General features: G+C 50.6%; 1 protein-coding gene across 4 annotated transcripts in view; it reads left to right on the top strand.

Moving 5' to 3' along the window:
• Positions 1 to 17,437, top strand: part of EFCAB6 (EF-hand calcium binding domain 6) — a 266,713-nt gene that overhangs the window by 209,090 nt on the left and 40,186 nt on the right. For all 4 annotated transcript variants that reach the window (XM_042247852.1, XM_042247853.1, XM_042247851.1 and 1 more), the window contains 2 exons: positions 4,906 to 5,101; positions 8,485 to 8,676. In XM_042247852.1, coding sequence (XP_042103786.1) covers positions 4,906 to 5,101; positions 8,485 to 8,676 — 388 coding nt within the window. The remainder of the gene's footprint in view (positions 1 to 4,905; positions 5,102 to 8,484; positions 8,677 to 17,437) is intronic.

Below are 17,437 nucleotides of genomic sequence, written 5' to 3'. Positions count from 1 at the left end.
CTGAAACTATTAACAATAGATTTTTTTTTTAAGTTTTCTTCACTTGAGAAATGTCACTTCTCTCCTCAGTGTTGCTTTTTCCTCCCATCTTCCATGTTAGACATTTCCCTCAAAAATATGCCCCTAATGAGTGAGATACTAAGAAGCAGATACATAGAGCTGCACAGATACATAGAGCTAGTCAACTTTGGTTGAACTGCTTTGGCAGGGTAATCTGGCAGGTAGTTTCCTTGGAAGACTCCCAGTGTCAGAATCTTTAAAACTTTTCTTTTGGGCTCGTCAGATTTCCCAGGGACTCAGGTTGCCAGGTAAGACATAAAATGCTATGTTAAGTTTCAGATAAACAGTTTTTGTTTTGTTTTGTTTTGTTTTTTTTAGTGTATGTTCCATGCAGTATTTGGTATACATTTACACTAAAGTTATTTTTGTTCATCTGAAACCCAGCTTGCTGGGCCCCTCCCTCAGGCTCTCTGACTTAGCCTGGGCCCTGGGAATCTGCATTCCTAACAAGGTCCTGAGTGATGCTGATGCTGCTGGATCAGAGCACCCTGAGAACCACTGTTTGACACCTTTTAAAAACTCCTTCTTCTGTCACTTTAGGAAGAAGCAAACTAGTTATGTGCTTTGGGGTCCCTTGAACTGCAAGCTTTATCCTCTTGTAATTTTGAATCAAAACAATTCATTTGATTGCCCCTCCTCAAACTGCTTCCACATGCAGTTTCTAAGTTGCCACGTCCCATAGCTGTGCAGGCTGGCAGTCCTATGACTGAGCACCTGCATCTCACGTTCCTCTCTTCGTGAGGTGAGGATATTAGCATTCCCTCCCTTCCCACTAAAAAATGTGAGCAGTTGCTCTAGAATTTGCAGCCCAAGTGGACAACTAGCCTCAGTCCCACGTCAAGTAACACATCACTGCTTCACGGGAGGTGCAAGCACCTTATTACAGACTAAGTGTTCCCAAGTCCTGTCTGCTGTTCCTTAGGGGTCCTCAACACCTGGGCCACAGACGGGTACTGGGCCGTGGCCTGTTAGGAACCAGATCGCACAGCAGGAGTTGAGCAGCGGGCCAGCTAGCAAAGCTTCACCTGCTGCTCTGCATCACTCGCATTACCTCCTGAACCATGCCGCCCCCCATCATCAGCGGAAGAACTGTCTCCCACAAAACTGGCCCCTGGTTCCTAAAAGGTTAGGGACCTCTGCCTTATAACATTGCTGTTATCCACCTCACCTGTCCATTTGCTAAAATCTCCCAATACATTGTTATTGTAACGTTGAGCAAACAGTGGTTTATTAGACCAACTAAGAATAAGAAAGATAAAAATATTATTATTTTTAGAATATTTATGTATTTATCTGGCTGTGCCAGGTCCTCGTGGTGGTACTTGGGATCTTCCATCTTTGTTTCGACATGCTAGAGCTTTAGTTGCCACGTGTGGGATCTAGTTTCCTGACCTGGGATTGAACCTGGGCCCCTGGCATTGGGAGCATGAAGTCTTAGCCACTGGACAGCCTGGAAGTCCCTCAAAGACATCAGTTTAGCTTCATTTATTCCTTCTCCCATGCTCTTTCTTCCTTGAGGTAGATCTATGTTTCTGGCTCTTTGATTTTCTTTCTCTCAGAAGAGTGTGTTTTAGCATTTTTGAAGGCCAGGGTGGCTGTGATGAATTCCCTCAGGGATTGTTTGTCAGAGAAGGTATTTATTTCTCCTTCACTTTTGAAAGATAAGTTTCACCGAATATAGTATTCTAGGTTAGTAATTTTTTTTCCTGTCAACACTTTAAATATTTCAGTCCACTGTCTTCTTACTTGCATGATTTCTGATGAGAAACCCCATGTAATTCTTATCTTTGTTCCTCTGCAAATAAAATTTTCTGCCCTCTCTGGCTTCTGTAAAGATCTTCTCTTTGTCTTTGATTTTCTAGTATTGCCCAAGTTACCACTTCTGTGTTCCTGCTGGCTTACAGCTCCAAAGGTCTTTGTTCCAGAAAAGCAGCTCTTGGCTGTGATTCTCTGTGTTCACCCATCTCTCCAAATTTGGAGGTAATGTTTTGCCCTGTGACCTCAGTTTTCTGATGGGACCAAGAAAGGCCATTGGTTTTCAGTCTGTTTGGCTTCCTTCTTATCGTAAGGATGAGAGTGGCCCTTCCAAGCTCTTAGGCACGGAGCCCCGCTACCCCCTTTCTGCCACCTTTTCTCTCCGTGTCCCACCTTTTGTCAGCTGTGATTTTTTTTTTTTTGCAAAAGCTGGTTAGCTTTTACATGGCCTGCAGCCGCAACCAGATCCTCTCTGCTTGATTCACAGGTTGATTATAAAACTCAAATGCCATTAAACAGCATTTCAGAATTATGGCTGTGTACGTGTCCATAATTCATAGTATTCAGTGTCCAAGCAATGAATGAAAATTAACTTTCTTCTCAGCGGCTCTACCCCTGGGCCTCTGTGTCCACCTCAAGCCATTTGCGGAAAGGCTGTAAATGAATATGTACAGAGTCATTACTATGAAATGCTGTAAACTCTGCTGTAAACTACTTCCTAGAACAAAGAGAGTAGGGTGATTTCTTTACCCATCGCTGATTTCTAAAGTGGGGTTCAGTGTCTTCTGGAGTTCAGCATCGTCAGCCTTCAGCCCCCCCAGCGTCTGCCCCCTAGTTGTCTGCTCCCTCCGATTTCCCGTGGGCTCACTCCGCCCGAGAGCTTGGCTCCTCACGCCCTGCTTCAGGTCACCACCAGGAGCCTCCCAGACTGTCCAGGGTCAGAGCCCCTGTTGCTTATGCCCACGTCTTTTTATTTCTGAACTTGCATTCTTATTTTGCTGGAGTATTTTCCTAAGAAAAAGGGGGACAGGAAAACAATTTTCTCAGTTCTTTGTCTGAAAATGTTTTTTGTTTTCCTTTGTACAGATTGTTAGCTTGCTGGAACATAGACTCCTAGAGAGCAAGTCATTTTCCCTTAAAATTTTAGAGGATAGTGTTCTATTGCCTATGTGTATATGCATGTATATGTATACATGTATGTATATGTATGTACATGTAAGTGTATGAGTGTGGATGTGTGTGTGTGTTTGTAGAGAGAAAAGAAGGACCATTTCATCCTCAAATGCCTGTATCCTCTTCTTCCTTAAATAGGGTCTCATCTCACTAAATCTATTTCCAGCTGAACATGAATTCAAATGCATTCAGTGAATAAATCACGAAAAATAGCACCAGATAAATAATCAACTAAATGATTACAAGAGACTCTTGTTAAAATGCAGTTAGGCCTGATACTTTCGTAAACACCACAAGGGCTGTGGAATTTCTGTAGTCCACCTGTCAATGGGGTGATCAACTTTTTTACGAGTTGAAACCTTAATAAGGATCCATCGCTCAGTTGCTTGTTTCTTCTCAAAGACCTCTTGATGATAAACATCTCTGTTATTTATAATTATATGTAGATTATTCTTTTCTAGATCCAAAATAGACTTTTCTAAATAATACTGAGATTAGCATATGCATTTGATTTTATTACTAAATTTTAATACCAAGTTGGCAATTTACCCTGCCGATGAAATGGAGCTGATTATCCTCTTCCTCGGCGTCTCGGCCGCGCGAGCCAGAGACGCAGGGCCCGTGGAAAGCAGCTCTGCAGCTGTGGTTGGAGAAACACGGCTCTTGGCTCCTTCTCTTTAGAAGCTGCTATTCCCGTTGCTGGAAACCTTCCTCTCCACTTCCTGGCATTCCGAGCTGTTCTTTGATACATGCTCCATCTTGCGAAGGAGCACATAGGGGTTAAGATGCCAGTGATCCCCAGGGCATCTGTTACAGAAACGTGAACTTTGAGTGTCATCAAGCTATGTTTTGCATTATTTTACATCTTTAATAAATAAGCTCTATAGTCTCAGGAAACTTGGATTTGCTCTCGCAGAGTCTTCTTTTAGAATTAAAGAGATTTTTCTGTGTGTTGGAGTGAAGCGCAGGAGCCTCTTTTTCTGCGTGGATGTCCTTGTTGAGATGCACACCCAGATGGAATTTCTTTCTAAAATATTTTTACTTATTTACCTGCTGCGTCACGTCTCAGTTGGGCCATGTGAGCTCTTTCGGTGCGGTACCCAGACTCTCCAGTTACACCGTGTGGGCTTAGTTGCCCCGCAGCACATGCGGTCTTCGTTCCCCAACCAGGGATCGGACCCGCATCTCCTGCCATGTAAGGTGGATTCTTAACCACTGGACCATCAGGGAATTGATATTTGAGAAAATACTAAGCTGTGTAGGTTTTGTTAAAAAAAAAAAAATGTTTTGGGTGCTCTCAGCTTGCCAACATAGTTTCAACCACTCTGAAAAAGAATTTAACATCTATTTTACTCAGCCCCTCTTTTCCTTGTCACTGGCTCTGACGTGCTTCCCTGATTTCAGAGTCCCTGCCATTTCTCAGTGAGGGCCCTGGTCAGCTAAGGTCTCGAGGAACACAGCCCCGGCCCCCACCTCCCGAGTCCTGCCTCCATCCCAGCTCTGCCATCACCGTCTGCATCTCCCCAGATCACGCCTCCGCACACGTCACGCCCGTGCTGAGGCTCCTGCACCTGCCCCCATCGCAGGGCCAGATTCCTCCAGCCAGTCCTCCTCCCCCACCCTCTGCTCTTCGAACCCTGTGAGCCTGACTGTCCAGGCTTCAAGACTCAGAGCGCCAGCGCAACGCGGTCTGCGGCCCCAGCAGCAGCAGCGGCGCCGCACCCTCTCCCGCCATAGCCCTTCCCTGAGCCCTCGAGCAACAGCCTAGCTGACCCGTGTGCGGCCCCTACAGGCCAGGAAAGGGCGCCTCACCTTTGTTCGTGTCCTCCGCACTGTTTTGTACTCAGCAGGTGTTTGTTGATTGAGTAAGTGATGGTGTTTTTAACTAATATATTGTGTTCTTTCTTTGGGGACAAGTTGGGGAATCGGCTGGCACAATAACTCCATCAATTACCTTGACTTCTTGCGAGCGGTGGAGAACAGCAAGCCTACGAAACCTCAGTCCCAGGAGAAAGAGGAGAGCATGCCCATCAATTTTGCAGCCCTAAATCCAGAGGAGGTTCTGAAGAACATCCAGGAGGTCGTCGCCGCCTCCAGCCTGGCTTTGTCAATGGTATGGCAGGCCACACACGCCTTTACGTGGGGACTGAGGCCCTGGCACCATGCCAGCTCCTGAAAACCACCTCACAAACCGGCCCCTCCCCCTGGGTCCCTCCCCCTCCCTCCACTCTCCTGGAGCATCAGAACCCGATGGTGGGTCGGGACCAGACTGTTCGTGTGAGCACACGTGTGTGTCCAGTTTTGCCCTCTGCAAAGCTGCCATGATCACAGCCGGCATGTGTTGTGTGAGGCCGAAGCACTCGCCTCCAGCAGAGGCAGGATCTACTGTGAGGGCCGAAGCACTTGCCTCCAGCAGAGGCAGGATCTGCCGTGAGGGCAGCAGTTTCTGGCCAAAGAGGGCAGAGGATGGAAGTATCAGGAGAGAGTGGGCTCCCAGGCCCATGCGGGTGGGCAATGCCATCTCAAGGTGGCCTTGAAGAGGCTGCCCAGGGCAGGGCTGTGGCCAAAGACTCACTGTGACCGGAGCCCCAGGAGTGTGAGAAGGGAGTGCCCCCGGTACACTGACGTTGAGGCTGACATTTCTTGACCCCATGGGGTATGTCAAGACCCAGCCTACATGGGGATAGTGCCATGGGATGCATCCTCGGAAGACAGTGCCTGGGCCATGCTCCTGGCGAGGGGCTGGTCCCCCTTGAGGGTCCCCACGTGAGCTGCCCTCTGCAGCAGACGTGGGAAGAGGAGATGCCGTGTGCAGAGGGCAGGCCTTGCCACCTGATGAGACGGCGAATCCAGAGCTGCCCGTGCGATGTCAGATGTGTGGTCCAGACGGCACAGTGGGAGCAGGGCTGTCTCTGTGACTGCGATACACAGACCCAAGGACCCGCCCAAACACCCAGGCCCGGGCTTTTTAACTCCCTTAGCGCTGGGAGGCAAGCTGGGCTCCTGAGTCCAAGCCTCAGGGGTCAGAGGAGAGACGAGAGGCCAGGGGCAGCCCAGCCAGCCCGTGACTGTTCTGGAATGCCAGCGAGCGTGGCCTTCCTCCCGGACAGCAGAGATGGTCTGTGTGTAGGAATTCACGAGGATCTGACACGTTTGTGTCTTTTTTTTTTAACGACTATCTAAAGATCACAGATTAGTATGGCCTCGCTGCAGGTCAGCTGGAATCCCCTCTATATACCCTGTCAACACCAGGTTGCCCGGGCCCAGGGGTCGCCTTCTGAGGGTTGCAAACTCAATGTGCACAGGGGGCCGGAAGTAAGGAAGTGACGCAGGGGCTGGGGGTGGCTGCAGCAGGCCGGGGGCACAGCCCTGTCCAGAGGGCAGCTTCTGCTCAGCGCCTCCGCTGACCGACCACTGCTAAGCTGAGAAATGGTCCCAGCTCGGCTAGATCTTTGCATTTTTTATGAGCAGCTATGAAAGCTCCTGATTTCTCAATGCCAACACATGTTTCAGATCTGTCAGAGGCACCGTGCAGGCCAAATAAGTCCACTGCAGGGTGGCCCTGCCCTCTCCCAGCTCAGGGTGGTTCTCAAACTGAGGTCCGTAGAAACTGCGGGAGGAGCTATAGTTCTCACTCCCGAGAAACACTCCTTAGGAGGTGAGATTTTAAGCAGGAGAGTGAGATTCTCTGGCCACAAGACTGCAGGTGGCCTGAATGCAGGTGGCCTGAATGCAGGTGGCCTTTGTGGCAGGGAGGGAAGGAAGGAATGACTGTCTGGGGAGAGGGGTCAGCACGGGGACCAGAGACACAAACGGCGTCTCTGCAGGTCCTGGGGGACCCATCTCGGTGCAGCCTCTTATTTCTGAAATGATGCAGCGACGCCTTGTATATCTGTGCAGAGTCTATAGCTCCCTGCTGCTGCTGCTGCTGCTGCCAAGTCGCTTCAGTCGTGTCCAACTCTGTGCGACCCCATAGACGGCAGCCAACAAGGCTCCTCTGTCCCTGGGATTCTCCAGGCAAGAACACTGGAGTGGGTTGCCAGTTCCTTCTCCAATGCATGAATGTGAAAAGTGAAAGTGAAGTCGCTCAGTCGTGTCCGACTCTTCGTGACCCCATGGACTACAGCCTACCAGGCTCCTCCGTCCATTTCTTTGCATATCTGAGCCTCCCTGCCCCCAGCCTGTGGCTTGTCAGGCTGGACTGATGCATGAGGAAGCCACCCAGCCCCAGGGAAGTGCGGATCGTGTGGCCACAGTGAGCCAGACCCCAGCTCATCCCTTAGGTCCATGGAGCCTTGCGGCTCCACGGGGCCTTCTAACGCCCTCAGGACAGGATGCTCAGTCAGCGCCCTTCATCTGGAGGGTTGTTCCCCTTACCAACCTGCTGAGATCCACTGTGCACAGGTACCTGGGACGGATGTGACTTCAGGTTTGCTGTAGTAAAATTTAGACCAACGCGAGTTCTGAAGTCCCGGTTTCTGTACTGAAGACGTTCAGCACAGAGAGGTTGAGGGCTTACTGTGGGTAACACGGCCAAGGTTCAAAGTCTACCTCCCAGCCGTGGCGCCAGAGGCTTCCCACCGTCCCTGGCTATGTCGTAATACCACAGGCAAACACAAACTCACAGCCAGACAGCAATTTGAGGTTAATTTAGTGACACGGATAACACCACCCCCTGGACCGATGAGGGTGCCTAATTAGTCCTGAGTGACAATTAACTGCAAGGGAATTTGGGTTTCTGTCTGCAAGCACGTTCAATTCTCACTTAAGAAACTAAGATCTTAACCTGCACCTTGATATAGGTTTTCTAATGCAAGAGAAACTAACGATTTTGTTTCAGCAGATGGGGGAAACGTGCTTCCTTTTTATAGCACATGTTTGCACTTTGGTTTGACTGCTGTTCTGCTGGGTGGACACTGTCTTCCCCAGCTCCTCCAGCACAGATGTCGGTGGTGGGGTGTCCCTGGGAAGGAAGGCCGTGAGGGCTCTGGCCAAGGGTGGGCAAAGGACAGCAGCCTCAGGGTTCAAGCCTTGGGGTGGGGTTGGGAGGGGTGGTCCCCTGAGTTCTCCTCCTGGCCACACTTCTGACGTTAGACTCCTATCATGAGACCCCTGCCCTACATCCCAGTGCAGTGGAATTTCACCTGAGCCTCTAGTTATGAATGATTCATTCCGGAGCTCAAGTTTAATGAAGAAGAGGCCTCAGGCAGGTTCCTTCACCCCTCGGCTTCAGACCAGTGAGGGCGGGTTCCTCTTTCACTCCTCTTCCTCTTCATATCCAGGGAGGGAGGGAAGTGAGTTTCCTCAACAACACATCGGCTCCTGTACCAGGCGCACCTTCTACCTGCCTCTCAGTCCTGGGGCATTCAGTTAGTAATTTAGAATCTACAGGGAACACCCATTCACTTGATTTCATTTGCATTCCAAAAAGCAATACTGAAGAAAAAATATTTTTTAAATATTAGACTAATATCTGCTTTATTTTTTAAATTGTAGGCATTTTCTGCATTGGATAAAGAGGACACTGGGTTTGTAAAGGCTTCGGATTTTGGACAGGTTCTTAAGGATTTCTGTTACAAACTAACAGATAACCAGTATCATTATTTTTTGAGAAAACTCAGACTTCATCTCACCCCCTACATAAATTGGAAATATTTTCTCCAGAACTTCAGCAGTTACGTTGAGGAGGTAAGAGTGTCCGCAGCACATAAGCATTTCTCTTTGGAAAAGGGCTAAAATTAGTCTGGGAAAAATAGATAATTGATTAAAACCGTGTCACATAAATCGGCAGCCACCTGAGTTAATTAGCTTATTATAAATGAAAAGTTGATATTGATTCTACGTCAAGTGTCAGAAGGTACATAATGTATCCTTTACTTCACTGAAATGTTATTTTATTTTGCTGATTTTCAAAGAAGTTTAGGAGAGGCTTCAAAGTTCTAGGAGTCATAGATCCCTGAAGATGATCTGGTGTCCGGAGAAGTCACGCCCTGAGGGAGTTGGGACTCACTTAGGAGGCCCTTGTTGGGACCCCCTGTTCCAGGCTCTGGGCCTTGCAGCAGCCCAGCCTGGGGTAGGTAGGGGTCAGCGTGGTTGTAGTGGGGTCCTAGGGGGAAGTCTGAGAGGACTTCCTGGAGGAGAGTGGGTGGCTGCCCTCCACAGGGCTCTCGTTCATTCCCGGGACCACTTCTCCGGCTGCGCACACTGTCCCTTCTTAGGCCGTTTCCTCCGTCTCTAACTGCACATGGACCAGCATCAGTAGTGACGATCACAGGCTACTCTCAGTGGGCTTGGACCTCTTTGGCCTCCATTCTGTGCTGAGTCAGAGGGCGCTATGGTCCCTGCCTTCCTGGAAGGGGAGATAAAAACAGATGTGAAAAATACAAAAATAAGGTGGCAGCTAAATCTCAACAGGCTGTGCTGGGATGTATTTAATTGCACCCCCCCACACACTCACACACACACACACACACACACACACACACACACACACACACACACACTGTCATAGCTGGATTCTCCTTGCCTGGAGAATTCCATGGACAGAGGAACCTGGCGGGCTACAGTCCATAGGGTCACAAAGAGTTGGACACGACTGTAGCGACTCAGCACACAGGCACACGTAGCTGGAGGCTCGGGGCATTTCCGACTGCACAGACTTGTATGCAGTCAACATCTGAGTCCATAAATCCTCGATCACTTACGTGGGATAAGCTCTCGGAAGAGAGATGGCTGGAGCAAACAGTATGAACCTTTTTAAGGTCTGAGGCTCAGTGCAGTGATAATGACAGCAGCAGGGTCTGTGCGGGCGAGGCCCTGTTCTCAACCCTCTCTACGCACGAACTGGTGCATTCTTCCGCTGTCATGAAGAGGCACACGCTAGTAATGTCCCATTTCATGGACGAGAACGCTGGGGCATGGATGTCAGGTCATTGGCCAGTCACTCCCGGAGGTGGCGGCAGAGCTGGTTAGTGGCCCCCGACGCCTGGCTCCGGCCTCCGGGCTTCTAAACGCTGTGCCAGCTCCTCTGGGGACCACTAAGAGTTTCATCTTTGCCATTTAGATGGTCATTCCTATGTACTATTGTGTTTCCTGGTTTAAAACTATCCATATACATATATATATATCATACATATATAGATATATACATATGACATTATATCCAACTCTGTCTTCAGAGCTTTAGGTTTTCTTGCTGTACTATCAGGAATTTAGGATTTATTTATGTCATTACATTGGCGTCAGTTCACTCACTGAAGCTGTTGTAGAACTAGCCAGTGAAGTGACAAGTGGATACATTCTGTTGAGTGAGCAAACCCCATTCAGTTGTCCTGCTGCTCACGGCGGGCAGGTGGTTTGCCGTTTTCTCCACAGCAAGCAGAGCGCAGTCGGCCTTCCGTGACTGTGTCCTTCCCACACGCAGGGTCACTCCGCGTGGACAGACTGAGTTGGGGAGGGGTCGGGACGGCACAGGTTCAGCTCCACAGACACCCCCACGGTGGCTGCAGCGATCCGTGTGTACTCTGGCCGGCCCTGCGGGAGAGCTCCCCACGCACCATATCCTGGAGCCCTGGGTATTATCAAGATTCAGTCTCTGCCAACACTTTCTAATGTTATTAGCCACCCAGGCTCCCTCCTCTGGGAACTGCCTAAAAGGGCCCACTTCTTTGTTGGGTGATCGTTGTAAATATCTCCTCCCGATCTGTGACTTGTCTTTTCTCTTTGTTTATGGTGACTCTCCCTATTTTTATGTGACTTATATCTTTTCACTGATTTTAAAAGAAATACCTGTTGAGAAAACTTTTGAAAATACAAGTGTTAAAAAAAAAAAAGAAAACAGTCATTTAATCCCACGATGATGGTGCAACAGTAACAAGCTCCATCCTGCTGAGCGAGACCTTCTGAGCTCCGAGTCCACCCCGCGCATCACCTCACCTGGGATGAGGGAGGGGATGGGTGGAGCAGATGGGCTCGGAAGTCGGGTACCACCCGCCTGCTTCCTCAGCCGGGTGGATGCCAGGCAGTTCAGCTTCCGAGCTGGTCTTCTTCCCAGGGCCCAGGGGCTGCTTCGGAGAGCTCATTCGCCTATTTCTAGTGCGTCCCCACCCCGTTCTTTTATTGTGGTGAAACGCATAGACTGTAGTGTCACCGTCTTACCCTTTTCTAAGTGCACAGCCCAGGGGCATTGAGTCCACCCATGTTGCTGTGTAACCATCTCCAGAACTCTCTTGATCTTGCAAAACCAAGCCTCTGTCCCCATTAAACACGTAACTCCCGACCCCTCTCCCCCAGTCTCTGGCAAACACCGTTCTGCTTTCTCTATGAACCTGACAACTTTAGGTGCCTTGGATGAGTGAAATCATACGATATCTGTCCTTTCGTGTCTGGCTTGGTTCTCTAAGCGTAATGCCTTCAGAGTTCATCCTTCTGTAGCACATGTCAGAACGCCCTTCCTTGTTAAGTCTCATAGTATCTGTTGTGTGGATAGACCGTGTTTTGCTTACCCGTTCACCTATCAGCACACACTTCGGTTGCTTCCCAGTTTTACCTCCTGTGAATAATGCCACCGTGAACCTGAGCCTACAAACCGAATACGTGTTTTTACCCAGTGGAGGTTGCACTGTAGCTGTAATCGCATATCTTGCCTTTTTTCTCCTTAACATTACATGTCACTTCAAGTTCTTCCAAACACAAGTTAAATGTCTGTATAACATTCCATTGACTCTTTATGTTTAAGCATTTAGAGTTTTTCCCCCCCAAGTTTTTGAGATTGTCATTTACTTTGCAGTGAACACCTTGTATGTCTACGGCCACATTTTGGATTTTTTCTCCTAAAGAAGGAAACTGAGAAATGAAATAACTGGGTTCAAAGGATAGGAATGCTTTTATTGACCTTGAAAGCAGCCCCACTTAAAGGAAATCATTTCTTTTTCTGTGAGGTTGCATCCTATGAAATTGCCGTCTTTAGAGCCTAAATGATTGACTACTGACAATTTCATATGGTTTAAGCTAATAGTGATAGTTGCTGTTTGTATCCATTTACATGATTAGCAATCATTGTGATGGAGAAAATTAAAGTCACCCCTCGGGATAAAGTGTTAACATTTGGAATGAAAGTGTTCATCACTCAGTCATGTCTGACTTTTTGCAACCCCATGGACTGTAGCCTGCCAGGCGCTCCTCTGTCCATGGGATTCTCCAGGCAAAAATACTGGACTGGGTTGCCACGCCCTCCTCCAGGGGATCTTCCCGACCCAGGGATCGAACCTGGGCCTCCTGCATTGCAGGCGGATTCTTTACCACCAGGAAAGCCCAGTATCTTGATATATTTAGCTCTAGTCTTCTTCCCCATACAGATATCCTTTGGTGGCGGAGTGGGGCGGGGCGGGGGGGGGCGGGTCAAGGACAGGGAGCATGTGCTGCTGAACTGGGGGGTTGCTGGGGCTTTTCCTCAACTCTTAAAAGACATTTTTGTAAACAAACATTTATTATTTGTATCAAAGTAGTATATGCCCATATAGAAAAAAAAAGGAATTGTCACAAAAGATTCCAGAACAGAGACCACTTGATCAGCTGTTCACCCCAGTCCCATCCCACAAAGCAGCCCCTGTAACCCCTGCTGATTCTCTAGCTATACCTCCTTATCCCTCAGCTTCTTGTCCCCCCAGTTTCTTAGCCATCCCCCTCCCTAGAACTTTCACCATTTCCCACCCCAGCACCCAGCCTCTCCTCTAGGCCCCTGCACATCCCTCCCAGAGCTGCCTCTTCCCCTCCCATGACATCACTGGCATTTCCGCGTCAACAGTGTGTGTCTAAAGCGTGGATCTGGTGGGATGTGCCCCCTCCCACCCACTGTGTCCGTCAGCCAGGGCTTCCGGTGGGCGCTGTGCACCCAGCACTGGGCAGGGTCCTGAGGTAAGCCATTGAGCCAGGCCTGTATCCTAGCAAGAGAGACAGATGAGCAGTGAGAACACATATCAGATGTCAGCATCTGATCTGTGCTGTGGGGTCAGATAAAGCTGGGCAGAGGAGGGCCCGGTGAGAAGGGAACATCTGAGCTGAGACCCGGTGGAGAGGAGGGAGGGAGCTGCGTGACCACTGGTGGGGGGCGGCGCCCTGGAGAGCCCGGCTGGCGTGAAGTTTGGCTGCCGGGGCTGGGGCGAGGGGCAGGGCAGAGAGGGCTAGGAGCAGGCGCCCAGGGAGCGATGGGGTGGGCGGCCTCGTAGCACTTTGAACCGCGTGGAGACCCAGAGAAGGTTTGGGGAGAAGAGTGTCGTGACTATGCGGGGCCTCGGGGGAGAAGACCCGGGGGCCGGGGGCCAGCAGGGAGGCTCCTTTGGCAAGTGGAAGGTGAGAGAACGAGTCAGGAGCAGGCCTTCGACTGAGGAAGGAGGCAGGGGGCAGTGTCCTGGGGCATCACCCACGCCCCATTGCTGGACTCACAGTGGCTTCCAGGCCTCCAACTGCTACAGCGTGGCCTTGCCAAGCACCCATGAGCACGTGCCCAAACCCTTCCCATGGGCCCCCCTGGCCACGCGGAGTCCTCACGGGCCCCGTCCAGAGGTTGCACCATTGGCAGCGGAGGAGGCCCGTCCCTGCTCACGGGTCCCTCTGAGCATCTCTGCCGGCTCTGGAGTCCCTGAGCCCAGAGCATGGCGAGGGGGGGTGTTCCCAGAGCCTCGAGTGTTGCCCCCTGCTTCCCCCCATGCTTGTTCTACCTGATCTCATCTCGGAGTCCCCTGCACCTCCGGAAGCACCTTGCTGAACATTCCTAAGAGGAGGCTTTAGGACTAACTGTAACGCGGGTGACGGCAGGAAGTGTGCTTCGGGACAGAAGGGAGCCGGGCGGCTGGAGGGGCTGCAGCAGGGATGCTGGCACCCCTCGGCCCACTGCTCGGCCCTCCTGCTCTGCCCATCCGCGTGCACTAGGCGCTTGGTATCAGCCCCTGAACTGGCTCGGGGAGGAGGTGTGAAGATGGAGGTGCCTTTACCAGAAGAGCAAGTTGAGGCTGGGACTGCTCGCCTGAAGGATGGGGCACGGGGTGACCACGGATGTTCCGGGCACGTCCATCTGCTGTTGGGGGAGGAGGCAGGGGCAGACCACCTGGGCCCCGCACCCCTCGCTCCAGAATTCAGGTCCCAGACCCTGGAGACATCTCAGCAGGGATGTGGTCAACTCCCACGAGGGTGGACTGGGATGGCGAGGCGGCTGTGGACGAGCCAGGACCTGCCCCACCTGGTGGCGATTTCAGAAGATAGTTGCAGGCCAACGACCATTCTTGACAGAAGGAAAAGAAGTTAACTAACAACAGGAACAGTTAATGCATCCTCCTCGAGCTCATTAAATACGACACCAGCCATCCCTTCCTCTAGGGGATGCACGGGCGGCAAGTAATTAAAAGGAGATTACCGAAATGTAATTAAGGCAGTCGGGACCTCTCCTCGCAGAGGAAGTTCGCCGTGAATAATCCCCAGCTGAACTGAATCTGCTCTTGGAGAAGGGACAGCTGCAAAGGTAGGGGAGGCGTCGCGAAAGGCCTTGCAGGAGCTGGGAGCACCTGGAGCGTGAAGACGGTGGCTTCACCCGTCTCTTAGATGGGGTGCCAAATGCCCCCCCCAAACCTGTATAGATCTGTCTCCTGTGTCCATCACACACTGCAGGGAAAAGCGCCTCAGCTCCCATCACACCAAATGCTGCGGTACTTTCCAGATCCCAGGGTGCAGCTGAGCCCTGGCGTTTCGGCTCCCGCTGCCCCGGGGCACACCCCTGAAGCGCTACTCAAAGTGGCGGGGGGCGCATAGCCAGTACAGATCGACCATCCTAGCATTGGCTCCACGTGTGGGCCCCGTGTTTCCCCCAGGGACCCCACACCACCACCCAGCCCCGAGCCCACAAGCTGCGGACCACCGAGGCAGGCACCAGTCAGCTTTGCCGGCCAGGATCAGGATGAGACGCACTCGCCTAGGTGGCACCAAAGAGAAGCAAGGAGGTATTATGAAAACCGAAGCGCTCCTGGGGCCTCGGTTGCAAAGTAAAGAAAGATTAACCAGGACAAGCCGTGGACTCAGCACCAACACCTTTCTCACAAGACTCTCGCAAGCCGGGTGAAGACGTTACCTGAGTGTCTGCCCTCAGCAAATACCTCTTTTTCATTTCTGGGAAAAACATTTTACCTTCAAAAAGCTACATGCGAGCTATATAGAGTATCACCTTGTGTTTAGAAAATCATTTCTGTTTAACATTTAAGTCTTAAAGTGAAATTTCAGTATCCTTTGTGAATATAAAATAATGCTCAGAGCAGACATAGAATTTTTAAAAGACACAGTAGGAACCCGTATAAAATCTTTCTACTTTATTACCATGGAAATAATGGAATTTTTAACAAAGCGCATCCTTATTCAATGCAGAGTAATTATTTTGCCACATTTTAGCTAACCAAGACCCAGTGAGATCAGTCCTTACCTGGTGTTTATAATATATCACCTCTGAACTTATCCAGCGAGAGGTTAAGCAACTTGGAGATGATTTTTTTCCAAGAGAGAATTTAAGGTTGTAGTTTTCAACCAACGAAGAGACTGTAACCCACATCAAAATGGTTGTAATCTTTCATGAGCATCATGTTTATATTGGTTGCCAACAGTGTTACTTTGATTTATTTTACTTTTTATTGTAAGTATAATGGTGTCCATGTATTTTTAATGAATATTGTAAAGAATGGGGACATTTCCTTTTCAGGAAAAGGCCCAAAGATTATTGGAAATAAATTAAACAAATTATTAAGATATGCCATTCCAGTTATTTACTCTTTCCCCTGATGCCAAAAAAAAAAAAAAAAAATCCAAGTGCTCTAGATATAATTTGGGGGATTTTTGAATGTTTCCCCTAAATTTCACTGACTTTCCACTTCCAATGGAATACTTGCTTCCTGTTGTTATTGTTGTCCTGGAGACGGTCGAGGACACGGCAGCTTGGGAGGGATAACTCAGGTCACTTGGACACTTGGGGTGACCTTGGTGACAGTGCAGGGTGAGGGGCTCTGGGCCACCGTGCCTGAGCTAAAGGAAAAGAAACACAGTCAACCGCCTGGAATGAAAATGACACCGTCACACCAGACGAGCAGTCAGGGGCCAGCCTGCTCAGGTTACCTGACCACCAGTCAGCATGACGCAGTGTCCTTCTCACGAGGTTAAAATGCGCGTGTGCATGCTAAGTTGCCTCAGTCGTGTCTGACTCTTTGTGACCCTATGGACTGGGCTCCTCTGTCCATGGGATTCTCTTAGGAGAGAGCGCTGGAGGGGGCTGCCGTGCCCTCCTCAGGGGATCTTCCAGCCCAGGGATCAAGCCCGAGTCTCTCCTGTCTCCTGCACTGGTAGGCGGTTTCTTTACCACTAGCACCACCTGCAAAAGACCCAGTTCTCCCAAACCCGAGTGGTTGATGCACCCCACAGTCCAGGGCCCCACCTGGACCTGGAGCTGCCAGTCGGAAGGAAGAGCAGTCCCCCCCTCAACCCGCGCCTTCGTCAGCTTCCAGGAGGGGTGGGCGGTCGGGAGGACTGGGCGCCCGCTGCTCTAGCAGCTGCCAGACAGGCCCCGGCTGGAAGCGGGACGGGCTCGCCCGCCAAAGCAGACTCAGCCTGGTCTCCACGCGTCTCGCAGAAAAGCGAAGGGGCCGTGCCAGGCTTGCAGCCACCTGAGCCCGCTCACCGCCAGCAGGGCCAGCCTCAGCCCGTCTCCAGGGGGCCCTGGGCAGCTCCTCCAGTACCTCACGAGCATTCCCCTGGTATCCGGGCTGGCATTCCCTCCCTATTCGTACCTAGGCGGGACGCTCTCTGCCTGTTCAAGTAAGCAGACTGTGGTGTAGACTCTGCCCCAGAGACCCTCACTCATTTTGTCCCTCCAGGGATTTGTGATCCAATTTAATTGCCGTGTTTGGATCAATTAAACACCAGCATTGAGCTGTACTACTGATTCTACAAGGTCGTGACCGTATCAGGAAGCTAGGAGTCAATCTAAGAAGTCGTTGTCCCAAGCAAGCCTTGCAGAGCAAATCCAGGATGGCACTTGCGTCTTAATTGTTACCCTGTACCTGCGTGTCTGGCTTGGAGGGGAGCTGCTTGGGTTCTGGCTTTAACTGCCCCATTCAGCTGGGAGCTTCTTACCTCCCCACGTTTAGCAAATGTGAACAACGATGTGCGAGGCCCTGGGCCAGCCCTGGTGTCCAGGCTGGTAGGAGGACAGGTGAGCATGCACACACCTCCCCAGGGGCAAGGACTGCTCTGGCAGAAATGGCTCCAACCATTCATGAAGGAACCAGAAAGCTCCACCTCTTGGCCTTCACTGAGGCCTGAATATGAATGGTCCCTAATAAGAGACTTGGAGGAGGAAGCGCGTCATCTCCCTGGTGATTCTGCCCGGCCAGTTCCTGCATTTTCTTGCCACCCACAGTCA

The sequence above is a fragment of the Ovis aries genome, chromosome 3 (genome assembly GCF_016772045.2).
Source record: "Ovis aries strain OAR_USU_Benz2616 breed Rambouillet chromosome 3, ARS-UI_Ramb_v3.0, whole genome shotgun sequence".
NCBI lineage: Eukaryota > Metazoa > Chordata > Mammalia > Artiodactyla > Bovidae > Ovis > Ovis aries.
Note: the sequence above shows the minus strand (reverse complement) of the source record. Positions and strands in the feature narration are given on the sequence as shown.